The sequence below is a fragment of the Ostrinia nubilalis genome, chromosome 5 (genome assembly GCF_963855985.1).
Source record: "Ostrinia nubilalis chromosome 5, ilOstNubi1.1, whole genome shotgun sequence".
NCBI lineage: Eukaryota > Metazoa > Arthropoda > Insecta > Lepidoptera > Crambidae > Ostrinia > Ostrinia nubilalis.
The window spans coordinates 6,504,660-6,528,931 of record NC_087092.1 but is presented as its reverse complement, the minus strand read 5'-3'; the positions used below and the strand labels follow the sequence as shown (position 1 = coordinate 6,528,931).

General features: G+C 49.6%; 1 protein-coding gene across 3 annotated transcripts in view; it reads left to right on the top strand.

Annotated features, from left to right (window-relative positions):
- Nucleotides 1-24,272, top strand: part of LOC135071734 (RNA-binding protein Musashi homolog Rbp6) — a 615,851-nt gene that overhangs the window by 306,231 nt on the left and 285,348 nt on the right. For all 3 annotated transcript variants that reach the window (XM_063965517.1, XM_063965519.1, XM_063965518.1), the window contains exon 5: nucleotides 4,735-4,776. In XM_063965517.1, the coding sequence (XP_063821587.1) occupies nucleotides 4,735-4,776 (42 nt within the window). The remainder of the gene's footprint in view (nucleotides 1-4,734; nucleotides 4,777-24,272) is intronic.

Sequence of the window (24,272 nt, the reverse complement as noted above, 5' to 3'; positions counted from 1 at the left end):
TATCATTAAAACTTCGCGAAACATTCGGCAATAAAAAAAATCACGGAGTCACGTATTTAAACAGAGTTTTGGTGAGTTTCGTTTTATTTTTTCTATCGACACAAGCTGCGTAGGCCACTGAGTGCGATCGCCAGCGTTAAAATAACTCGTTAAAATTTATCTTCGCCCCGCTTAATCGGTTTGGCGCCACCATCTGGGGTTTTATGATTTTTCTGCTTGCTCTGTATATACTTTGGCGGTCATTTTACAGCGATCACAAAATCGCTTGCGTGGAACGATTAAAGCCACACCTTGGCTGGGAAATTAATGGTTAATGTCATTCCGAAAATGATTTAGCTACAGTTTTATATCACTTGTTACCTACCTACAAAAAAAATATGTCATAAACTACGTAAGATGAATTTAGACTGATTGTAAAGTTTTCCATACATTAAAGGTAAAAAGTAAATAAAAGAATACAGAAAAATATATTATTATAAAGTAAATCTTGCTTATAAGTAGGTAACATCATCATCATCATCATCATTTCAGCCATAGGACGTCCACTGCTGAACATAGGCCTCCCCTAAGTAGGTAACAATTAATTCGAAACTCTCAATGTAAGGACTAAAAGTTGAGAGAATAAGCATTGTTGCTTATTTTTAGCATTTATTTACCACAAAAATCAACTTTATATTCATTAACAAAGCGTCTAACAATCATTACTTCAACGGAAAAATGAATTCGCCGTAGAAAATCCAATTTAATCAAATTATGCTGGATTTTCTGCAGCCGCGGTATTCCGTGGCGCACTCTGAAGATAATTAAATAATTAAGAATGTATGAATGACGCTGTAAAGCCGTTTTCCTGATATTGTAATAATGCAGTCCTCTTGGGCGAAATCTTTTAAATTATTCTCTCACGCTTTTGCTTCGTAATTACTCGACGTGGATGCCTACGAGTCGCGCATCTATTGTGTTGTGTTTTATATGAAAAGAACTTTTGGAAAATTTGTTACCAACTTTTTTAAAACCTGAAAAATTTCCCTGGAAAATTACTGGGCGCTGCAGTTTGAGCACAGAGTAATTAATAACGGTGGACTCAGTTTTAAATTACTATGGTAAACCGTTTGGCTTTTATGTTCAGCGGAGTTGATAATTTTTAAATTTACAATTTGTTTCATTTAATATAACAACACACACGGTACTGGTATATACAGCTGTGATCTAGTGGGTTTGAATTACATTAGGTGAACTGGGAGGATTTGAATCAAAAAGTGCAATCTATATTCACATGTCTCTATGTCAGAATGTTATCCATTACGTCATCAATGTTGAGTTGTTGCCTTAATCAACCCTTTCAAACAGCGAATACCACGACGCAAAAAACAAAACACAAACGATCACATTCCGACTGCGGTTGGTGTTCCTGACTCTCTGACATATCTACAGTTAATAAACTGAATGAAACGTATCCCGTTAACAAAGCGCTTAACCGTCCACGACACGGCTGAAAAAACGAGAATTATACTCTAAAATGCAGAAATCGACAAACGCCCAACGCGAGCGAACGTTTTACCTTTAAAATGTCAAAGGTAGCTTCTTTGGGTTTATATTTTGCGTTTATAGCGGTCAACGGCGCGTCGTGGTACGAACAAAAAGTCCGGCGTTCGCTCGCTGCTGCGAGAAAATCTGAGGGCTTAAACAGTCGCACGTATGAAATAGTGGTGCTCGGTTACATGAAAAAGACGGGAGGCGAAATCGAGTGACGGGACCACGGCGTAGGATTTTCAGTCCGATGGTTTTTTGCAGCTGGGATTTTAGGACTGGACATCGCAGCCGCACGGCGATGCGAATTTATCGTGGCCGCTTCTATGGCGGACGTGCGGTCCATGATTAGTTGGGCAGGATCCGCCTGAGCGATTTTTAGAGCGTGCGATAGATAGCGCGGATGGTGCGCTCCAAGTGAGGGGCTTGGAGCTTGTAAATGTTAGTCTTATCGGTACTCTTTGGCTGGTATGTAAAAATATCGAAAGTAAAAAAAAAATACATAAAAAATACTGCCTTTCTTACTATGGTCTAATACCATAGCTGGCCATTTAAAATGAAAAAGAACAAAAACGCTCGTTTAGAAATATCCTTTTATGGGAAGAAATGAAATCCAAGTTTTTAATAAATCGAAAATTTAACTAATTTTCAGTCGTGTAAATGTCACAGATCGCAAATTAGGCTCACTTTATCAGGAAAACATTGAATGAAAAAGACAAATTGACGAATTTAAGTAGAACATATTCAGAGTCTAAGTGAAAAATCCATACAAAGTCCAGAAAAAATCGTTATGCTAACTCTACGTAGGTGAGCTGCTGATCCACACTGCCGCACAATTTATAAACGCAGTAAGTACCACTTACTGCATTTATGATTGTTTTGAATATTCTGAATCCTGACATCGCGATCTATAAGAATCAAAGACCCGTTTTTTTCTATCTATCTTAGAACGGAAGATACATGTTATCATAAACGCAGTAAAGAGCAGATTGTAGGTTTCTTCACATACTATGTTAGCAGTAAGAGCACATAATAACTTAATATTACGTGAATACTCGCGCTTACTTAATTTGCTACACAGTAATAGTGCAGTATGTGCCAATTACATCATTCTTATTATGTTTCTACAATTGTTAAGTTCACCTTGCACATAGTATATGTGCAGTAATTCCACTTAAACACACACTGATATTATGTTTCCATAGGAAAAACAGATGACTTGTACTTAATATTAATGCAGTAATTACAATTATACTGCGTACATACTAAGGATTGTCAGAGTGCTGCCTAGGTGTTAACATGTTATGAACGCAGTGGCTGACTCTTACGTTATTGGAAGAAGTTGAAAACCTGTCCAAATGACAAATCTAGCCGAAGACCCAAGAGCTAGATTGACCCGACACTATACCGAAGATATCCCGGACGTGTCTGTACGAGATTAGAATGGCTCTCAAACAGCTGAAAAACAACAAGGCACCGGGCGATGATGGAATCACGGCTGAGCTTCTGAAATCAGGCGGAACGCCGGTTCTAAAGGCTCTTTAGAAGCTATTCGATTCCGTCATCCTAGAGGGAAAAACGCCTACGGCATGGCACAGAAGTGTGCTGATACTCTTCTTCAAAAAAGGCAACAAAACCTTGTTGAAGAATTTATTTTATACCCATCTCACTTCTGATTCTGTTTTTGAGAGTCATCATGAATGGTTTCACGCGACATCTAGCCTCCCGAACAAATCGGTTTCCGATAAGGCTTTAGTATGATAGACCACATACCTACTTATCTATGGCGGAAAACTGAGGAGAATAATCAGCAACTTTGTCTGGCATTTGTGGTCTATGAGAAAGACTTCTCTCTTCAAGCTACAGTTTCTCCAACAGTGCCAAATTTACTATAGATATTTATAATCGTTGAAGGGCTTGTACGAATAGGCCACAATGTCAGTCCGTCTCCGGGATCAGGAGTTCAGTTGCAGCGAGGGGTCAGACAGGGAGATGTCATATTTCTAAAACTGTTCACTACCACTCTGAAAGATGTTTTCAAGCTTCTGGACTGGAGCGGATTGGGCATAAATATCATCAGCGAGTACATCACCCATCTTTGATTCGAGGACGATATCGTAGTCATGGCTGAGAACGTGGAGGATCTAAGCTCAATCCTCGATTGCCTCAATAGAGCCTCTCAACAAATGGGTCTTTAATGGACAAGACAAAAATCATGTCAAATGCCGTGCTGTACCCACTCTTCTGAAGGTTGGAGACACTATAAGTTGTCTGATGGCCGCTGGGGCAGGAAAGTTCTTGAGTGGCGACTATGAGCTGGAAGACGCAGCTTGGGCAAGCCTCAAACTAGGTGGACCGATGATCTGGTGAAGGTCGCGTCAGGTGCCTGTATGCGAGCGGCACAGGACCGGTCTTTGTGGAAATCCTTGGGGGAGGCCGTTGTCCAGCAGTGGACGTCTTTCGGCTGAAACGAACGACCGAGTCTTTATTTTATTAGATTGGTATATTTAAGATCTAAAAGTGGGTGCCATATCTTAATTTTTGATTTAATAACAAGCGATCTCAGCAATTATTTTGTAATACTTGTTTCATTTACCCCTTGGTCATTTGGGAAAGTTCAACATGAAAGCGTTATTGGCTTATGATAAGCGCAGTATAATTGTATTATTACTGCGCATTTAAAGTTTTGATAAATTATTTTGATTCACACTCCCACTCATAAATGCAGTAAGTTGTAAAGATACGGCGCATATATTACGTTGTAAGAACTAAAATTTAAATCAATCATTTAACACATGTACCGTAAGTAACGAAAACTACTGATAAACGCAGTAAGGAACAATCATACTGCATTCATGGGTAGTAAGTATCGAACGAAAACTTAGTTAATCCATAACATAAACAGTTTTTTAATAATTTTAAATACAAAATATTAATTAAAATACAAAAACCTCATATCAAAATAAACTTTGAGTTTAGCTCTATAAGCCCATATATTTTTTTTTACAAATATTTGCGTAACTAATTGTAGACACCCCAAAATAAAATTTCAACTTTGATCGCGTTTTTCTCGAAACTGTTCACGTGTTACTTACTGCGTTTATAAATTGTGCGGCAGCACACAATATCGCCTAAATATACCTTTATTCGTAAATATACTTACTGCAACACTTCATCTTGTCTAATTACGACTATCTTTCATTTCAGATTGACCCCAAAGTGGCCTTCCCTAGAAGAGCACATCCAAAGGTAAGCATTCATTAAACTTAGATGTACTAAATTGAATACGAAACCCTCGTAATAACTCATTTTAACATTTAAATCGCCACAAAACGGCGCGGACTACGGACTTACGACATATTGTGACGCTAAAGCACACCGCTTCAACGCGGTTTGTGTATTTTCAAACATTTACACAAAATATTATTTTAGGATAAACATAACTCTCCGTGGCTATTAAGATGTTGGCCCACGATGCATAAATAAGTGAGGGCTAATAATTTTGTATGCGGGCAGTGATCTGGGGCGGCCGTATCCTAGATCTTATAGTGATTGAATTGTATTACAAGCTATTAAGTCCATTTCCTACCAGTATACGTTTATTTAATAAAGAAATATTGAATGTATCTTGTTACTGTAGAATTGGGATTATGTTTCTTCGGTTATTGGCTTCCAACTGAAAGTTTTTTCGATTGATAAATCATGTCAATGACTCTTGTTCAGTTTTTGAAGTAAATTGAGAACCTAGATTATCGAAAAGTTTATTAGAGTCAAATTAATTTCTATTTCTATGGTAAAGTGGTAAAAGTAACATAAACGTATTCATACAGTCAGTTCTAGGCAATTTGAAATTTGTGTAAGTACCTACCTTTTGCCATCATAAAGGTCTAAAAGATATACCTCACTAACTGTGCCCGCGACTTCATACGCGTGGACCCTTTTTTTTTTTTTTTTTTTTTTACGGGGAAAAAATGCGTTGAATCGCATACCTACCCTGCGGGGACAGGGTAGGTTATGTGGGGCTCACCACGTCAGAAGGACGTGGCATACCCACTAAAAAGACCCCGGTGCTCCGTCACTCGCCATAAGTGGGAGGAGACTGTGGGTTTCCGGACAAAGCCTTCTCTACCACAGCCCCTCCCGGCGATTGCCCGCCTACATGGCGGGCCCTACAAGCCCCCCAGGACGGGGGGCGACAGGAACAGCTGGAAGCACACAGCTGTTCCCGTCCGACGGTGGTGGTGACCTGTGCAATGCAGGCGGGGGCGCCCCCACGCCCCCAGCCCGCTGGCCATCACCGAGGAGAGGAAACTGGAGGCGATCATATTGTCGCCTCCTCTGACCCCTCCGCCGTCGCCGGAGCGAGGGCGCGTTTGGATCATCCTCGCGCTCTCGCTCCGCGGCCTCCTTCTGAGACATCACGTCTTCACAGAAGGAGGCCATTGCCATCCAGGCCTCGTTGCTGTCCAGCATAGTTTTGACTATACTGGGCAGCACAAGGTCCCGGCCCACCGCCGCGATAAGCGTATTGCGCTGCGGAGCCCACGCCGGACATACCGCAAGGGTATGGTGCGGCGTGTCCTCCGCACCGCCGCGACATGCGTGGCAGGACGGCGTCTCTTCCCTTCCAATGCGGTACAGATATGAGCCAAAGCATCCGTGCCCGGTCAACATCTGTACCAAATGAAAGGAAAGGTACCCATGCGGGCGCTCGAGCCACCTTTCTATGGTCGGCGCCAGCGCATCCAAGGTTCGGCGGCCCGACTCGGCAACGGCGAGGTGGTCTGCCCACTGCTGAACCACAGTTTCGCGAGCCTCGCGCCGAACCGCCTCCCTCTCCTCGAAGGCGGGGCGTTCCCCCCGCTCTTTCTGGGCCGCCATCCATCTGTAAACGGCGGCCTGGACATGCGCTTCCAGCTCCCAGGGAGGGGTCCCCGCCAAGGCGCATGCTGCGTCGAAGCCGACGGTGCGATACGCCCTGGCAACCCTCTGGGCGATGGCCCGTTGAGGTCTCCGGAGGTGGGCCGCGTTCCCCCTCCTGTCGAGGGTATCAGCCCATATGGGAGCCCCGTATAGGGCCATACTTTTAAGAATGCCGGCATAGAGTTGCCGGCATTTCGCCCTAGGACCCCCCAGATTTGGGAGCAGCCACGAGAAGGCGTCGGCTGCCTTTCTTAGGCGCGGCGACAGGTTGGCGAAATGTGCGCCAAACTGCCACCGGCTATCAATGATTAGGCCCAGATATTTGAACTGGGCCTTGACATCGATCCTAACACCTGCCACCATGATATGGGCATCAGGAGGGATCTTCTTACGGGGCCCGTGGAAGTAGATGGCCTCCGTTTTATGGAGAGCTACCCCGAGCCCCAGACGCCCAATTGAGAATGTTACTAGGTATGCAAAATCACTTGAAACCTATGTTACAGTTAAGCTTTTACATTTACAAATACATTAGTTTTTATTTCATTCAAAAATACCCAGTAGTTATGATTTTATAGGCATTCAAAGTTCGCTTAAATATTGAGTCCCGCCGACGGTCACGTGACCCCGTGTGACGTACATTCACAGTGTCCGCTCACTAGAAAACGGATATAAACATACTTAAATACATTTTTTTTTGTAAATACAAACTTATTATACATATTAACACCCAGACCCATCACAGAAATTAAAATTGAACCAAACCCAAACTTGATGCGATTGTGTCGTTTTATTGCGAATTACCTTCCAGCTCCATCATTAGACCCCGATTACTATATAGAATTAAAATACTCATCAATACAAAACGAACGAGCCCAAACTCGATACATTTAAGTCGTTTTATTATAGAGTTCCTATGGCCACCTTCCAGCTCCATCATCAGATCAGCTCCATGTCATCATAATATTGCATGGTCATCCAAATCACATGTGTTTGCGAAATTTCAGCTTAATCGGTTGCCTGGAAGTGGGTCTTAATTCAGTTTGCAAGATTCCACCCATACAAATATGAGCCAGTCGTTGTAATATGACGTCACGCGCATAAAATGGCGGGCCGGCCGCCGCCCGCACTTTTAAAATTCAATATCTTGGAAACTAATTGACGTATCGAAATAATTCTTTCACGTGTATTTTTTATTTTTAACAGAGAATACAGAAAGCTAAAAAACAAAATTAGTGAACATTCTTCATTCTGTTGGCGACCGTTGTGCCACCTGTAGCGGCCAGGCAGGCCGCCTCGTCATAATTCCTCCCCCGGGCAGTTACAAGGGTATCGTCTGCATAGCAGATGATGTCCATGCCCGGAGGGAGGGCGCCGCGCAGGACCCAGTCATATCCGATGTTCCACAAGAGCGGACCAAGAACGGACCCCTGTGGAACACCGGACCTGACGCCATGCCTTCGAAGTTGGCCGGCTCTGTCCACGAACAGTATTTCTCGGTCCGACAGGTAGTCGGCCAACAGACTCTCTAGATAAGGAGGCACCTCGTGGTATCGAAGCGCCTCCAATATGGTGGTGTGGGGAATGGTATTGAACGCGTTGGCTATATCAAAAGATATAGCCATCACGCCATCCCCTACATCAACTGCCTGCTGGACAAGGCCTTTTAAGTGGGACAGAGCGTCAATGGTCGACCGGCCTGCCCGAAAGCCAAATTGGGCCTCGGAAAGATTGGGCCCATTTTCCGTCAAGTGCTCGACGAGGCGATACGCTATGATGCGTTCGAATAGTTTCCCTACCTCGTCGAGCAGGACTATAGGCCTGTATGCAGAGGGGGAGTCAGTTGGGCGGCCCTCCTTGCGCAACAGGCACAGCTGCCCCTCCTTCCAGGGTTTCGGGAATTTTCCGATAGCAAAGCACTGGTCGAAAAGCTCCCGGAACCGACTTTCCAGTTCTGCGGAAGCCAGGGCCACCATCTTGGCCGGGATACCATCGGGGCCAGGAGCCGTCTTTTTGGCGCGGATTCTTAAAATAGCCGCGCCAAATTCCCCGTTTGTGATGGAAGGAGGAGCGTCCTGAGCGGTTGGACTAGCTGCCCTGTAGTGATCGGCCATTTGCGGTGGGATGAAAGAGGCAGGCTGACTCGGAAAGAGCGCCTGCACAACCCTATCCAGCAAAGTCGGCTCCATGATCTCGGTTAGCGGGGGGCCGATAGGGCGTAGCTTATTTCTGGCCGCCTTGTACGGCCTCCCCCACGGATCCTCATCCAAGCTCGCCAGCATCTCGGCTCTAGCCCGATCCTTGGCGGCGCCGATTTCCGTCTTGAAGACCCGTTTCGCCTCCACGTAAATGCTATAGAGGCGGGCCTCATTTGATGGATCTCGAACTGCGCGGCGTCGGCTCCTAGTGTAGGCCCTTCTAGCCGCATTGCAGGTGGTCCGCATCTCCGCCAGCTCCATTGACCACCAATAGACGGCGCGGCGAGGGGGTGGGCGGCGCGATCGAGGCATACTAGCATCGCACACCTCGGTCAGTGATTCCCGTAGTTGGGTGGCCGCCAGGTCGACGTTTGCAGTGGTCGCGGATGGCTCAAACCACGCCTGCACAAAAGCGGCCTCCTTGGCCATCTGCCGGTCAAGGCGGGTGAGCGCCCACCTGGGAAAAGGGGAAGCTCTTGGACGGGCCACTCTCTGTGAATCGTGGTTGGAGACCTCAAATCGGATGAACCGATGATCTGATAGGGTCTCCACCAGTTCTACCCTCCAGTTTTGTTCACGCACGGCTAGAGCGGGGCTGGCGAACGAAACGTCTACCACAGACCCTCCCCGTTGTCGCACGCACGTGTGTATTGTACCTCTGTTTAATAGGGATAGACCACAAGATGCTGCCCATAGCTCGACGGCCTCACCTCTAACATCAGTGGCAGGGTTCCCCCATGCCTCTGATTTTGCGTTCAGATCCCCAAGGAGGGCCACCTGACGTGAAGAGCACCTACGAACTACCGCCCCTAGAATATCAAGATAAGAATCAAATTCGACTAGGGGGCGGTTGGGGGAGAAATACACGCCCACAAGGGCAATCTCCCCCCACGCGGCGGCCACGTATCCATGTCCCCGTTCTAAGAGCGAGAGTGGTGGGGAATTGGTGGAAGGCCGTGGTACAATAGCCACCAAGCCGTCACGGTCACCCAACCAACGGCCGGTCACCGAATATGGCTCAGCAACGACGGCGACATCTATCAGCCACTCGGCCATGGCCTGTAACAGGAGGTCCTGAGCCGACCTGCAGTGGTTTGCGTTTGTCTGCAGAACTGTTCGTTGATCGACTCCAGGCATTATTCGACCATCGTACACTCCTCATCAGCCGCCGGTCGTGCAGCTGCAGCGATGACAGACCGGGTCACTGTCTGTACTTTGCCCCTCTTTGATGGGGGATTACATTTCCTTCCCCCCATTTTGTGACCTGCTGGCCGTCCGCTATCCGCGCACACGGCGCAGTGCACCGCCTTTTCGTCACAGGTGGACGATTTGTGACCCTCCTTGCCACAGCGGTAGCACAGTGCCGCCCTGTCTTTTGACGGGCAGAGCGCGCGGGTGTGTCCGATGCCGTAGCACCTGAAGCACCGCATTGGTGGATCTTCCAGAGCCTTAACAGATACCGAGCACCAACCTATCAAGAGCCGTCCCCCATCTATTATAGCTTTGGAGGCGGTGACCGGGCATTGCAGCCGCACCGTGCCGAGTCCCCCTCGGCTGGGACGGATCTCCCCCGACTTTATTTGGTCCGGAGGGCAGCCTCCCTTCTCTGCCACCTTGGCTACGACCTCGGCTTTCGTGACGGAATCGTCAAGCCCGTTGATAACTAAGGTTATGGACTTATATGGGCGTGCCACTTTGGCAGAGTCCGAAATCACCTCCTTCAATTTCTCGGCGAAGAGGTCCGCTTTTTGTCCGTTTTCCGAGCCTGGAAACTCGAAAATTCGAGCACCAGTTTGCGTAGGGCGACAACGCGCTGGACCAAGTCCCAGTTGAGAAGGATCGACAGCTTCCCGAGCCCGTTTAAGGACAGACTCATAAGTCTCCCCTCTCTCCGCGGCCTCTGCGGTGAGTGTAACCACTACCGCAGTGGTTTTGGGGGGAGCCAGTTTGGCCTTCTTCATGGCCTTCCTTTTCCCTTCTATCTTATTGGCGGTAGGCTTAGGGGCCTGTGGGGCCTGAGCGGGTGCCGCCTTAGCAGTGGGTCCAGACAATTTGGCAGCCTTTCCTTTGCCTTTAGGTGCTGCTGGGACATTAGCTGCCTTCATGGATGAAGGCTTCTTTCGGCCCCTCTTTACTACCTCAGACCACCCCTCGTTTGCGGGAGTGGTTGACGGCAGGAGCACATCCTCAGCTTCTGGCGTGGCCGCCAGTGAATAACGCGCTTCAGCCCTAGCTGAGCCCAGAATGGGTGCGTGGAGCTCAGAAGTCCCCGGTGTAACCGTAGGTGTTGTGGACTTGCGTGCTTTTGCAGCCTTGCCCTTTGCATTCTTCGCACTATTAGGAACCTTGAAGGTTCCCGGTGCCTCCAACTCTGTCTTCTTATCCGACGCAAGCGGGGGACGTGTCCTCTGTTCCGGAAGAAGACGGTCTTCGATGCCTGCAAAGCAGGATCGCACGAAAGACCGTTCCTCCTGGACTATTTTTCTGATCGTCGCCTCCAAGTCCGATTCGGGTGTTGTGGGGGCGAGGGTTTTTGGCCTGGCCCGCCGGACTGGTGGTGGGGCCGATGCGGGTATCGGCTCAGTCTCCATCTGCGGATCTGCAGTCCTCGCCGGAAGGGTCGAAAGCTCCTTGCGGAGTTCTTTGACTTCGGACTGCAGGCGGTTCACTGTGGCCTGCAGCCTTTTGGTTTCGTCGGAAGCCGACCGCTTGCCTATTTCGGCAACTACCGCCAGCATAGACCGTGCGCGGTGGTAAAAGGCCTTTTGGAGGGTTCCTTTGATTTTGGAACATTTCCCAGCGATTTCGCAGATCTTATGCGCGTCCTCTGCCGCAAAGTTCTCTAATTCCTCTAAGGACATATCTACCAAATCGAGTTGCAGGTCGGTACCATACCCAACCCTTTCTCTGGCCGCTCGAGTCCTGCGCTCGTCTTGCGCCACTTCTTCCTCCAGGTCCAACTGGAACTGGGCTTTTTTGGCGACTTCAAGGTATTTTTTGGCCGCGCCAATGTCAGCAAAACGACCAGTGGTCTGGGTACGACCGTGGCCACGTCTCGTTTTCTTTGGTGCCCTTTGGGCGTTCTTGTCTTTTCCAGTGTCCTGGGCGTCGCTGAATGCTGACTCCCAGCCGTCTTCAGTGTCAGTCGCTTTTCTTTTGATTGACGCTGACCTGATGTATTTATTCCGTTCGCTTTTCCCTTCAGATGCGTTGGTAAGCGTGCTTGCATCCGAATCGGAGAGGTTCGAGTCTTGGGTCAAATCCTGTGGCGCCCAAAAGGCGCCAGCCACAGACGGAGCGGCAGCGCGACTTCTTGTACAGGCTGCAGGTGTGCTGCTGCCAGATACTGACGCGGGGGCGTCTAGACGCTCGAGCGTTACTTTGGGGCGTTTGCACTTCTTCTTGGCTTTGGCGTGTGCCTTCTGGGCACAGGCCTCAGCCTCCGGTTCAACGGTGTCCGAACTGCAGGGGTCGGAATCCTTCTGGGGTTTGCGTGGGTAATTGGTTTTGGCGTGTGCCTTCTGGGCACAGACCTCATCCTCCGGTTCAACGGTGTCCGAAATGTAGGGATCGGAATCCTTCTGGGGTTTGCATGGGTTGTTAGTTTTGGCGTGCACCATCGGGGCACAGGCCTCCACCTCCGGTTCAACATCTACCAAGTCGTTGGGCAAGTTCAGGTCCATTTTGAGATTGCGAGAGTCGTCGTAACACGGCCGGAGCCGCGGAGCAGTGTTGGCCCCCCCGTATACATGGGACCGACCGCCTTTTGAGCGGCCACGGGATTCCCCAGCTTGGCTGGGACCCGCCCGGGAAATTAACGAAGTCTTAACACTGTCCATATTGGGTTTACTGCTTTCGGGCGCAGCTGCCCCACCGTTCCATCTTGTAGGTATTATAGGCTTTTCCTTGCCTTGGTCCTGACTTCCGTAGCCAGGACCCCCGGCCCACTCCATTGTGGGTTACGGGTTGCCCGACAGGCCCGCCGAGTTGACGTAACCTGCCGCGCAGGTGAAGAGTCAGCCGCCCGCGTGACAAAACACGCGGACGTTGCCCGGGGTGCACCACGTGGAGGTCCCTCACCATCGCACCCCATACGCGTGGACCCTGTTTTAACCCCCTAGGGGTAGAGTTTCATAAATTGCGTACTTAGCGGATTTCTACCAATACCCTATAAGGGACCTACCTACCAAATTTCAAGTTTGTATGTGTTATAGTTTCTGAGATTTTGTGATTAACCTTTAACCAGTGACACGTAGTCTCACAGGCGTCGCATGTTTTTCAAATTCTTATAATTGACCACTTCCCCTCGCTTGCCGCGACCCAGCGTCTTAGTAGCTTTTGTTTTAGTGCTAAAACGACCACCGAAGAAGACAAACGTGTTATCGGATGTTTTGCACGTAAGTTATACGAATAAGAAAATCGATCGTAGCCTGTGAGGCTACATGTCCCTAGTTATCATACAAAAACTTTTACACTCTACTTTTTATTTTTAGTGCAAATTGGCAGAAAAGACTAGGAGACGATAACTCCAGCCCACGAATACATCAAATAATAAAATATTACGAACAGACGGTCCATAATTTGAACCTTTCGAACCTCGTCAAGGTTCAAACGATGGACCGTTTGTTTCATCCTGAAAAAAGTCAAGCCAAGCGAAGGGCATGCAGTATTTGTCTGCCTAATCTGCCTAAACTACACAGAATGACAGTGTATACAGCGGACAGTGGCGGCGTAGGGGGGGGGGGGGGGGGGTCCGCCCAGGGTGCCAAGCATCAGAGGGTGCCAACGGAGTGACAACTCAGTCGCGCAGAGTACCCACAGGTGCATCTGCATGACAAGGACGTCGCATCTGATATGTCATGATAAGGGGGTGCGTGCGATTGGTATCATAAATCAAGATGATGACTTAGTACTAACATCTTTCGTCTTCGAATCGGTAACCCGAAAATTCTGGGGGACACCAGACCATTCCGGGGTGCCTTTAGCCCCTCCGCAATATGAACACCCAACTTATGGTCTTATGAGGGGTGGGGAGGGGGGGAGAGGGTCGCCCCGGGTTACAACCCATGTTATACCGCCACAGTAAACGTGTGTCGGGGTGTTACAATCCCCATATGTTTCAATGTTCTCGCCGTTTGTGCAAAAATTGCCATTGATTTTATGCCAAATTGAGCGGGTGTCAGAATTTTTATTTTTAGTTTTCAGAAGTGGCCGTTATGTTTTTTCGGTGTCTATATTATTAGATTTTAAGTAAAAAGTATTAAATTTGACATATAATTTATATAAAGTCTATTAAAATGCTAAAAAAGGACTTCATGTCAATTGAGGCTGAAAATTACCACTAATTGGTAATTATAGTTTTTTTCCATGTAATTATAAAAAAATGATTGAATTCATTTACGTTTGCATTATTGACATAACAATAATTAAATACAAACACAATTTTAAATCATACACATGCAATTTTGCATTTTTTTATTTATTTCGAAGTAGTAGCCTGTGAGACGTCATGTCCCTTATAGTGTTATACAATTGTCATGTCACTAGTTAAAGGTTAACCAGTGAGTGGTATTTCGTTTTTGTTTATAGAAGACTAGCTTTCCGCCCACGGCTTCGCCGGCGTGGTATTTTTCGGATTTTTATATAAGCTAAGACACTCAGCAATAATGTGGCTTTCTATTGGTGAAAGAACTTTTATAATCGGTTCAGTAGATCCCGAGATTACCCCTTACAATTTAACAAATATACAAACGCACAAACTTTACCTCTTTATAATATTAGTATAGATTTGCGTTAATTATTGTAACCACCAACATTACATAGTTACGCCAACTTAGTTTGGTAGATCATCACCACGTACGGTATTTCATTACGTAGCATAGTTTCAAATTCCTCTCAAAGCGAACACGTCAAAAACCGCAGAAAATGTTCGTAGACAATAATTTTGAATTCGCAACCAAATGTGGGGTTTCACTCGCGAGTGAGTTGGACAATCAGCCCCCGTATTACGACTTCTAGTGGGGGATTGTTCTAGTGTGCTTGCAGACTTAATATTTCATTTTGTGTTTTAACTGCAACGTTTATAAGGTTTATTTAAAGTGTGCCGGACGGTATGGGGTAGCAACCCTGTGCGGACCCTGAATACCGTACGCCGACACGGCGCGATGCGGGGTGCAGCGCGAGCGGGAGAGCGAGACGAAGGGGGCGGGGAGCGCAGAAATAATAACTCGGTTGTGGTTGAGACTGTGACCGGTTCCTCGGAGCAGTGGCGAGAGCTTGGTGTTGTAGCTTGTTGAGGAGAAAACGCGGAACTGACTGGGTCCGGATGGCACCCCGATATTTATTTACTTTCATTAGAGTGAGAAAACCTAGCTGCCTCTCGCTCTAATGAAACAGCAAATCTATTGCCCTCTCTGTCTAATTTAGACCCCCCCTGGGCGGCAATACCGTATAGAGAGCCTGTTTTTTATCTATTCGGTGACCTATTTTTTAACTATGACCTTGACCTAATTCTTATCGGATTCTAATTAGCTCTTCCACTATTCTTTGGAATCTATGTTATTTATTTTCAGACAAATTACTTCTTACTATTCGATAGGTAAATAAAGGTACACAGGTACAGGGTTAATTACTAATAAAGTATTTGTACAAAAATTAGGGCTCATTTGGCCACACTATTTCACATTAATTGCCTTTATGGCTAATTAAGATTATCACCAATTAAAAGTAAATAACTATAAAGATCTACACATAATTATCTATCTAATTTACATATTATAAATATGACTCGACATACATAACTAGACGAAATTACAGGTTTAATCAATATACATAAAACAAAGGGCTATCAAATTATACATTTCTATGGTTTTCTAAAATAAACTATGATTTATACATCTCCAACGTCCCACATACGCCTATTAATCAGTAATTAAGGACTCGACACATTACTAATTGAGAACCAACTAAGAGAAAGTGGACTGTATTACGAAGTTATCGATATTTAAACTATACAAACTTTATAAAACGAAATAACTATGAAACAACTATGAAACAAAAACGAAACAATTATTTACAGCTATAAGTTTCTATTCGGGGCCGTCCGTCGTGCACATTCTCCCGCCGTGTAGCGCTGGTTGACTCGGCGCTACACCTCACTCGGTGCCACGACGGTCGATGTGGGCAGCACGACGAGCTTCTTGGTGGGGCGGCGCAGGACTCCGGTGCGGGTGGCGACGTCGGCGGCGCGCACGATGCCATCGCGCCCAGGGTAGACTTGGACGACGCGCCCCCGGGGCCACACGTTGCGTGGCAGGTTGGAGTCGGCGATGAGCACGAGGTCGCCGATGTTGAGCGGTGCTCCGCTCCCGTGCGGCTCCCGCCGGTGTTGGAGCTCCGGCAGGTACTCTCGGACCCAGCGGTCCCAGAACTCGTCGGCTAGCCGCTGAGCTCGCCTCCAGTGGTGGCGGCTGGCGACGTCTGCTTCGGTGAACGTCCCCGGCTGTTGGATGCGGCCCGACCCCCCGAGTAGGAAGTGGTTGGGGGTCAAGGCTTCGGCGTCGTCGGGGTCCACTGACACGTGGGTCAGTGGTCTGCTGTTGACTGTGTATTCTGCCTCGCAAAGCAGAGTGGCGAGCGTCTCTTCGTGGGGGTGACGCTCGCGCAGGACGGTACTGAGGGCGTCCTTGACGGACCGGACGAGGCGTTCCCACGCCCCGCCCATGAACGGTGCGCTCGGCGGTATGTAGCGCCATCTGATGAGGTGGTTGGCGGCCTCCTGCCGGCTCGCCTGGAGGGCGGCCCGCTGGAGCTCGACGTCGGCACCACGCAGGTTGGTGCCGTTGTCCGACCAGATCTCTGATGGTTGCCCTCGGCGCGCCATCATGCGGCGCAGCGCGAGGACGGCGGAGTCGGTGGAGAGTGAGGCCGCGACCTCCAGGTGCACGGCCCGGGTGGTGAGGCATGTGAACAGCGCCACATACCGCTTCTGGTGTTGTCGGCCCACGGTGACTGAGAGCGGCCCGAAATAATCGAGGCCGGTGTAGGTGAAGGGCCGCTGATGGTGAGCGAGGCGTCCCGTCGGGTGGTCGCCTGTCGGTGGTACTGCGGCCACCGCGCGCCGAATTCTGCACTGCTGACAACTTTTGATCACGCTGCGCACGATGGGACGAGCTCGGATCACCCAGAAGCGTTGTCGGATCTCGTTCAGGACTGTCTCCACGCCGCCATGGTGTAATTTCTGGTGCGTCCATGCCACGTAGAGTTTGGTGTACTGGTGGTTTCCATCCAGCACAATCGGATGCTTCTGTTCTTCAGCGATGTTTTCTGCGGCCGTGATTCTTGATTTCAGCTTAATCACCGGCTCGCACGGATCGAAGGCCAGCGCGAGTGAGCGCAGCCGGCTGTCATTGGACACTGCTTCTGTCTTCTTTAAAGCTTCTAATTCGGCGCCGAACGCTTCCTGCTGCACGGCGCGCACCCACAGCTCCTCCGCCCACACGATGTGCTCGGCGGCCAACGGCGGTATGACGTCTTCTGTAAGGACGGCTCGGCGCGGCGTGGGCGGCGCGGTCGGCTTGGCGACACGGCGCCACGTCGGGTCGGCTTCGGTGTTTCGAGTTGTCCGCTTGTAACTGTTGACGTTGGCGCTCTGCGGGCGCGCCCGGCGCAGCGGGGCACGGAAGCGGTGTATCGCCTGGAGGACTCTCGCCGTGGCGCGTATCAGGCGCAGCCACGACGAGAACCTGTGTGGTGACGGTAATGCATCGGAGACTCTGGGCTCGACGATGCTTGATGCGACGGAGTGGGTCCTCTCTTCTCCGGTTGGGGCCGCCTGTTCTATTTTCTCGGCCGGCCAGCTGTCAGCAGGCTCATACAGGAACTTCGGTCCCGTGAACCACCGATGATGCTGCGTAAAGTTGACCGGCGCTCCTCTGGTGGCGTCGTCAGCCACATTCTGTTGGGTCGGCACCCACCGCCACTCCTTCGCCTGTGTGTCTTCCTCTATTTCTGCCACTCTGTGTGCGACGAAAGGCTTGAAAGAGCGGGGTCCCGCCCTCAGCCACGCGAGTACGGTTTTCGAGTCGCTCCAAAAGACTCTTCTGTCTGCCTTCAGCTGGTATTCGTCGGCGGCGGTGCGGGCCAGGCGGCAGCCCAGCACGGCGGCCTGCAGCTCGAGCCTTGGGATGGACGTCAGCTTGAGGGGCGCCACGCGCGCCCTGGCGGCGGCAAGCGTCACGTGCACTCTACCGTCTTCGTCTTCAGTGCGCCAGTAGACAGCAGCGGCGTAGGCCTTCTCGCTGGCGTCCACGAAGGTGTGCAGCTCGCGTCGGGTCGCCCGGCTGTAGCCAGGGTGACATCTTGGCAGGTTGACGTCTCGGATCGCGGCCAGCTGCCGCACCCACTCACTCCAGCCCGTCGACAGCGGCGGCGGCAGGCGGACGTCCCAATCGACGCCTACGCGCCACGCCTCTTGTAGCAGCTGTTTCGCTACGATGGTGATGGGGGAGGCGAGGCCCAGCGGGTCGAACAGTGACATCACTGTCCGCAGAGCCTCCCTCTTCGTCGGAGTTTGCCCGCTGTCGACGTCAGGCACCCGGGCGAAGTTCAGATTAAATCCCAAGGTGTCGCAGGTCGGCCTCCAGGTGAGGCCCAGGACCTTCTCTTCGATGTCTTCAAGTGTGACGTCCCGAGTGGCGGCAGCTTCCGCCCGATGGACTTCTAGTACTTCGGAGCGATTCGAGGCCCACTTGGCCAAATGAAAATTGGCATCCGCGTGCACTGTGCGCACGTCGGTGCTCACTCTAACTGCTTCTTCAACTGTTTCAAAACTCTGGAGATAATCATCCATGTAGTGATGACGCACGATGGCTTCGGCTGCGTCCGGATGGTCGGCCCGATGACGCTCGGCGTTGTGATTCTTGACAAACAACGCCGTGCACGGTGAGCAGGCTGCTCCGAAGATGACCGACTTCATCCGGTACTCTGTGGGCGGTCCCTCCCGCCGGTGTGAGCGCCACAAGAAGCGCAGCGCATCTCTATCTTTCTCGTGCACTTGTATTCGCAGGAACATTTCTTGTATGTCCGCGGCGACGGCGACGGCGTGCTGGCGAAAGCGCATCAGCACCCCCGGCAGCGACTGCAGGAGGTCCGGACCCGACAGCAGGTGGTCGTTCAGGCACGTACCCTTCGTGCGAGCGGCGGCGTCGAAGACTGGCCTCACCTTCCCGGGCTTGGCTGGATGGAGCACCGGGAAGTGAGGCAGGTACCAGATGCGCCCGGTGGTCGATGGTGCGGTGGCGGCTTCCTCTGCGTATCCTTTTTCTATCAGCTGTGTCATCTGCCGCTCGTACGCCGCCCCGAGCTCCGGCTGCTTGTCCAGCTTGCGCTCTGTGCTGTGTAGGCGCGTCAAGGCTTGGTCGTAATTGTTGGGCAGCTCGGGGTGGTCGGTGGCCCAAAGTAGGCCCGTTTCGTAGCCCGCTGTCGGCAGCTTGATGGTTTCACTCTCCATAATGCGAAGCGCCCGCTCTTCGGGGTCGGCGCGCGTTTTCTTGGGCGTCACGCCCAACGATTCGATTGCGAAATGCTTCTTGATCATTTCTTCTATTCTGTTGTCGCTCTCTTCATTGAGCCTGTATACGTGGTGGACTGTGTGCCCCAGGCTCCGGCTGCTTGAGCCGTGGAGCACCCACCCCAGGGGTGTGCGGGACGCCACCGGTTCTGTTGCGGCGCCACGTCGTACCTCGTTGGCCAGTAGGAGTTCCCAATTGTCCTGCCCGATCAGGATAGTGGGCCGCGCCTCCGCATACCGCACTCGCGTTTCGATATCTTGAAGATGTTGATATTTTGACAAGTCTCGGTCAATGTGCTGGGCCGCCAGTCGTAAGTTCTTGATAGTGCGGCCTCGCAGGGAGTGCTCTTCATCCTGCCCTCGTAGCACAAGTTTCACTCGTCGCGAGTCGGTACGCGTGACGCGGGCCCCCGCTATAGCTTCTATGCTCAATGGGTCTATGGGTCCTGTAGCGCCCGCGCGCTTAGCCAGGTCTTCGTCTATGAGTGTGACTGTCGAGCCGTCGTCTAAGAGTGCGAATGTGTCTATATTGGCCTTGGGGCCCACCACTGTCACTGGTAGAATTTTGAGGAAACTTACGGTTGACTTTCCAGATGAGTTTGCTGCTGTCACTGTTTCACTCCGGCTGGCTGGCACTTCGGGTCTCTTGAAGTGCAGTAATGGGTGGTGGGTCCTCTCACAGCCGTCCTCTCCACACTGACGGTCTTCACACTTATGCCCCCCTCTCCTGGGGTTCAGGCAACGGAAACATAGTCGATCCGCTTTCGCTATGCTCCATCGTTCACTGTTGTTCGCACGCACAAATTTTCTACATTTGTCGGCACTATGGTTCGGTAAACTGCACACTGGACACTTTTCGCTTCTGTTGTCGCACTTTTCGCTGTCACTCCGACTGTTGTAGGCGCGCTGCGGCCGGTTGCGTGGCGCCGCGCGCTGCTGCTGCTCCTCGGCGCCGCCGACGAGCTCGGGGTCTGCGTACTTCCCGCACGCCTCCGCCTCCCTGGTCACGAAGCGGTGAAGGCGCACGAGGTCCGGCTCCTCTGGCGGCTGGTCCCGGCTGAAGTCGAACCACCGGTACCGCAGCGACGGTGTCAGCTTCTCTGTCACTTGCTTGACCACTTCCGGGTTGTACATGTACTGCGGCTGCTGGAGTGCGCGGAGTGTAGCGACGCTGTTTTTTATTCGACTCGCGAACTGTATTATGTCCCGTGGCGCATCTGTAGGCTTCTGTACGTTGCGAAGTCGTTCGATCTCGGCGAGCGCAATCGTCTCCGGTCTGCCGAATCTTGTCTCGAGTTCGCCGATTATTTCCGCCGGGCTAGTGTTTACTATGAGTAAACTGCTAACCGCTTCCTTGGCTTTTCCTTTCAAAGCCCGTCGCAGGCGGGCTGTATTCTCGATTTCTGTGAAGTATCTCTCTGTTTCTTGATAGCCCGCTCTGAAGGCGAGCCAGTCGAGATGCGAGCCCCCGAAGGGCATCAGTTCTCCGATGAATCGCGGCGTGGCCCCATGTGGGCGCGCGGCCTGCGCGATGGCGGCCGCCAGCTCGTTAAGGTCGAATTGTCCCTCGGACCGATGATACCCCGTTGCTGCTGGCGGCGGCTTCGATGACGACGATTGCTTCAACTGTACGCTGTGCGGCGGCGCCACGCCCGATAGCGGCGCGGCGAGCTGCTGTGCGATCGATACGCCGGTCGGCAGCGCGTGTGGCGCGCCGGGTGGCGGCGGTGGTGCGTGTGACACGCCGGGCGGCGGTGCATGTGGCACGCCGGGCGGCGGTGCTACGCCTGTAGACTGTTGCGGTGCACTGAGCGGCGCGGCGGGCGGTGGCGGCGGCACTGTATTCAGCCACTCGGCCACTCGCGCCTGGCCCAGCGATTCACCCGATGCGACCGACTCGCCGTCCTGGCTGTCCTCCTCCAGGACGGCAAGCCTGGCCTCTTCCAGCTCCAGCTTGAGTCTGGCTATCTTCTGTTTGGCGCGCGCGATCCTTCGCGCGCGGTCGGATTTCGTCGACGACGCTCTTGCTGCGTCGTCGTGCTGCTGTTGCGACGACGGTGGTGGCGGTGGTGGTGGCGCCTCCGACGGGGAGCCGGGCGGCTCGATATGCCGCACCGGTTCCGGCGCTGACGGCCTCGGGGCCGCCACTGACTGTGACGCGGTCGCGGGAGCGCTCTCCTCAGGGCGCTCCTGTGCCTCGATCGGCTCCGCGGGTCTGCCTCTACTCCGAGTCACCGGCATTTTACTACGCTCCCCTTGCTTCCGGTTATGAAGCCGATGAAATTTCCCACTCGCTTTTGCTGCCGAAGTGTCCAATCCGGCTCCGAATGGACCAATGTGCCGGACGGTATAGGGTAGCAACCCTGTGCGGACCCTGAATACCGTACGCCGACACGGCGCGATGCGGGGTGCAGCGCGAGCGGGAGAGCGAGACGAAGGGGGCGGGGAGCGCAGAAATAATAACTCGGTTGTGGTTGAGACTGTGACCGGTTCCTCGGAGCAGTGGCGAGAGCTTGGTGTTGTAGCTTGTTGAGGAGAAAACGCGGAACTGACTGGGTCCGGATGGCACCCCGATATTTATTTACTTTCATTAGAGTGAGAAAACCTAGCTGCCTCTCGCTCTAATGAAACAGCAAATCTATTGCCCTCTCTGTCTAATTTAGACCCCCCCTGGGCGGCAATACCGTATAGAGAGCCTGTTTTTTATCTATTCGGTGACCTATTTTTTAACTATGACCTTGACCTAATTCTTATCGGATTCTAATTAGCTCTTCCACTATTCTTTGGAATCTATGTTATTTATTTTCAGACAAATTACTTCTTACTATTCGATAGGTAAATAAAGGTACACAGGTACAGGGTTAATTACTAATAAAGCATTTGTACAAAAATTAGGGCTCATTTGGCCACACTATTTCACATTAATTGCCTTTATGGCTAATTAAGATTATCACCAATTAAAAGTAAATAACTATAAAGATCTACACATAATTATCTATCTAATTTACATATTATAAATATGACTCGACATACATAACTAGACGAAATTACAGGTTTAATCAATATACATAAAACAAAGGGCTATCAAATTATACATTTCTATGGTTTTCTAAAATAAACTATGATTTATACATCTCCAACGTCCCACATACGCCTATTAATCAGTAATTAAGGACTCGACACATTACTAATTGAGAACCAACTAAGAGAAAGTGGACTGTATTACGAAGTTATCGATATTTAAACTATACAAACTTTATAAAACGAAATAACTATGAAACAACTATGAAACAAAAACGAAACAATTATTTACAGCTATAAGTTTCTATTCGGGGCCGTCCGTCGTGCACATAAAGGTTGAACTCGCTTTTCGGCAGTAAGTACCCAGTAGAGTCAATGGATAGATGAATAAAGTATTTTTTCACAGATTAATAGTAGGATAATGTCACAACTGTCAAATATTTTTTAGCGATTAAATAAAAAAACTAACGATGGCTTATGTTTGGCTTTGTCTGAGTGACAATTTTTACCTTGTTTCTCCATCAACAAAGTAAGTATCTACTATTTGTTAAGCAAGGAAAACCTGATTGTTATTTGCCATGATTTTGGATATGTTTTAGCTATAATTTTAATCTCAGAAAAACGCTGTTGGTTTTCTTAGAAAATAAATATTACAAGATCTAGATTCCTATGATGATTTGTTAACGACAGACTTATGAGGAATTTGCGTTCTTACAAGACCCTTTTGGCACAAATGTAGACAACAACGCAGCAAGTCCAGAATAATAAATATATCTTAGTTGAGAGAAAATAATTAGAAAATCGTTTTAAAATTTAATTGTAATTTGTGTCGCTCGCTTATCATTATCCAGCACTAACAAAGTATTCCATGGTTCAAATGGCTGGGGAACCCTTCTCACCCTTGACAACTGTATCAAACTCAGCCAGAAATACAGTTGCAGCTGAACTGACAAGGCTTACGTACGTCATTACTATTATTACTCGAAAGTTCGGTATCAGTCTGGCTTGGCAAACTCCCGCTACATTCTCAGTGTTTAGTACAGACGGTACATCAAGCTAACTGGCATCTTATGCAGCTATAATAGATGTTATTTTGCATCGAAAAGTTTAGTCTCTGATGTGCGGTCGACCGTACAAATTAATATACGGATCCCGTTTTTGAGTGCTTTACCTATTTGAAAACCAGTCCAGAGATAAAAATTTAAAAATGCCTCTGCAAAATGAAATGCTAAGCTGATTTATGCTTAACCAAAACACAACTAGGTCCTTTGAAATTATTAATACTGTTTCAAGGTAACTGAACTTCAGTTTTTCAATTACGCCCAGTCATTACAAACAAAGCTTCGCATTACACGTAACCTAGATTAGCAGCGCAAACTGCAACAAAACAAACGTGGAAACTGAGCTCGTGTTTGTCATATGAAACTCTTTTATCTCAAAAATTGCTTTCAGCTCTGTTGTGGCGCGGTATGTGTAAGTTATCACCAGTCTCAGTGTACCGCATTCAATGTAAATTGGAGACAGCCGACTCGGTCGGGCGACCGCTTCGTGCCGTTTTTACAGTCAAGTAGCTGATACTTGAGGTTTTATTTAACCCGCCACTGGTAGTTAGGAAGCACTCGCTTTTGTATTTGAATCGTTGAATACTAAACAGTATATACAGATTTTATTTGCATTGCAAAGCTCATATTGATGCGAAAAAATTCACGAATTATTACATTTGCGCGTCACAAAATCCGCGGAAAGAGTCGGCACGCTACCTCCTTCTTTTTATGGACATTAAATGTGATGGATGGCTTTAAAGCATCACGTCATATTACTCTATCCGGCGGCCAGTGCGGCGTTGCGTGGCGGTCAAAGGGGATCCGGCTACGCGAATTACATGAATACATTAAGGGGCACTGCTCCTACATGTTACACTGTAATGCTCACGAATAAATTTAGACCATGCTCCTTCATCACCCAACGGCAACTATGTATGTAAATGACGACCCTATAGATCCGCCCACGATAACCAAAACGATTTTCGACCGACA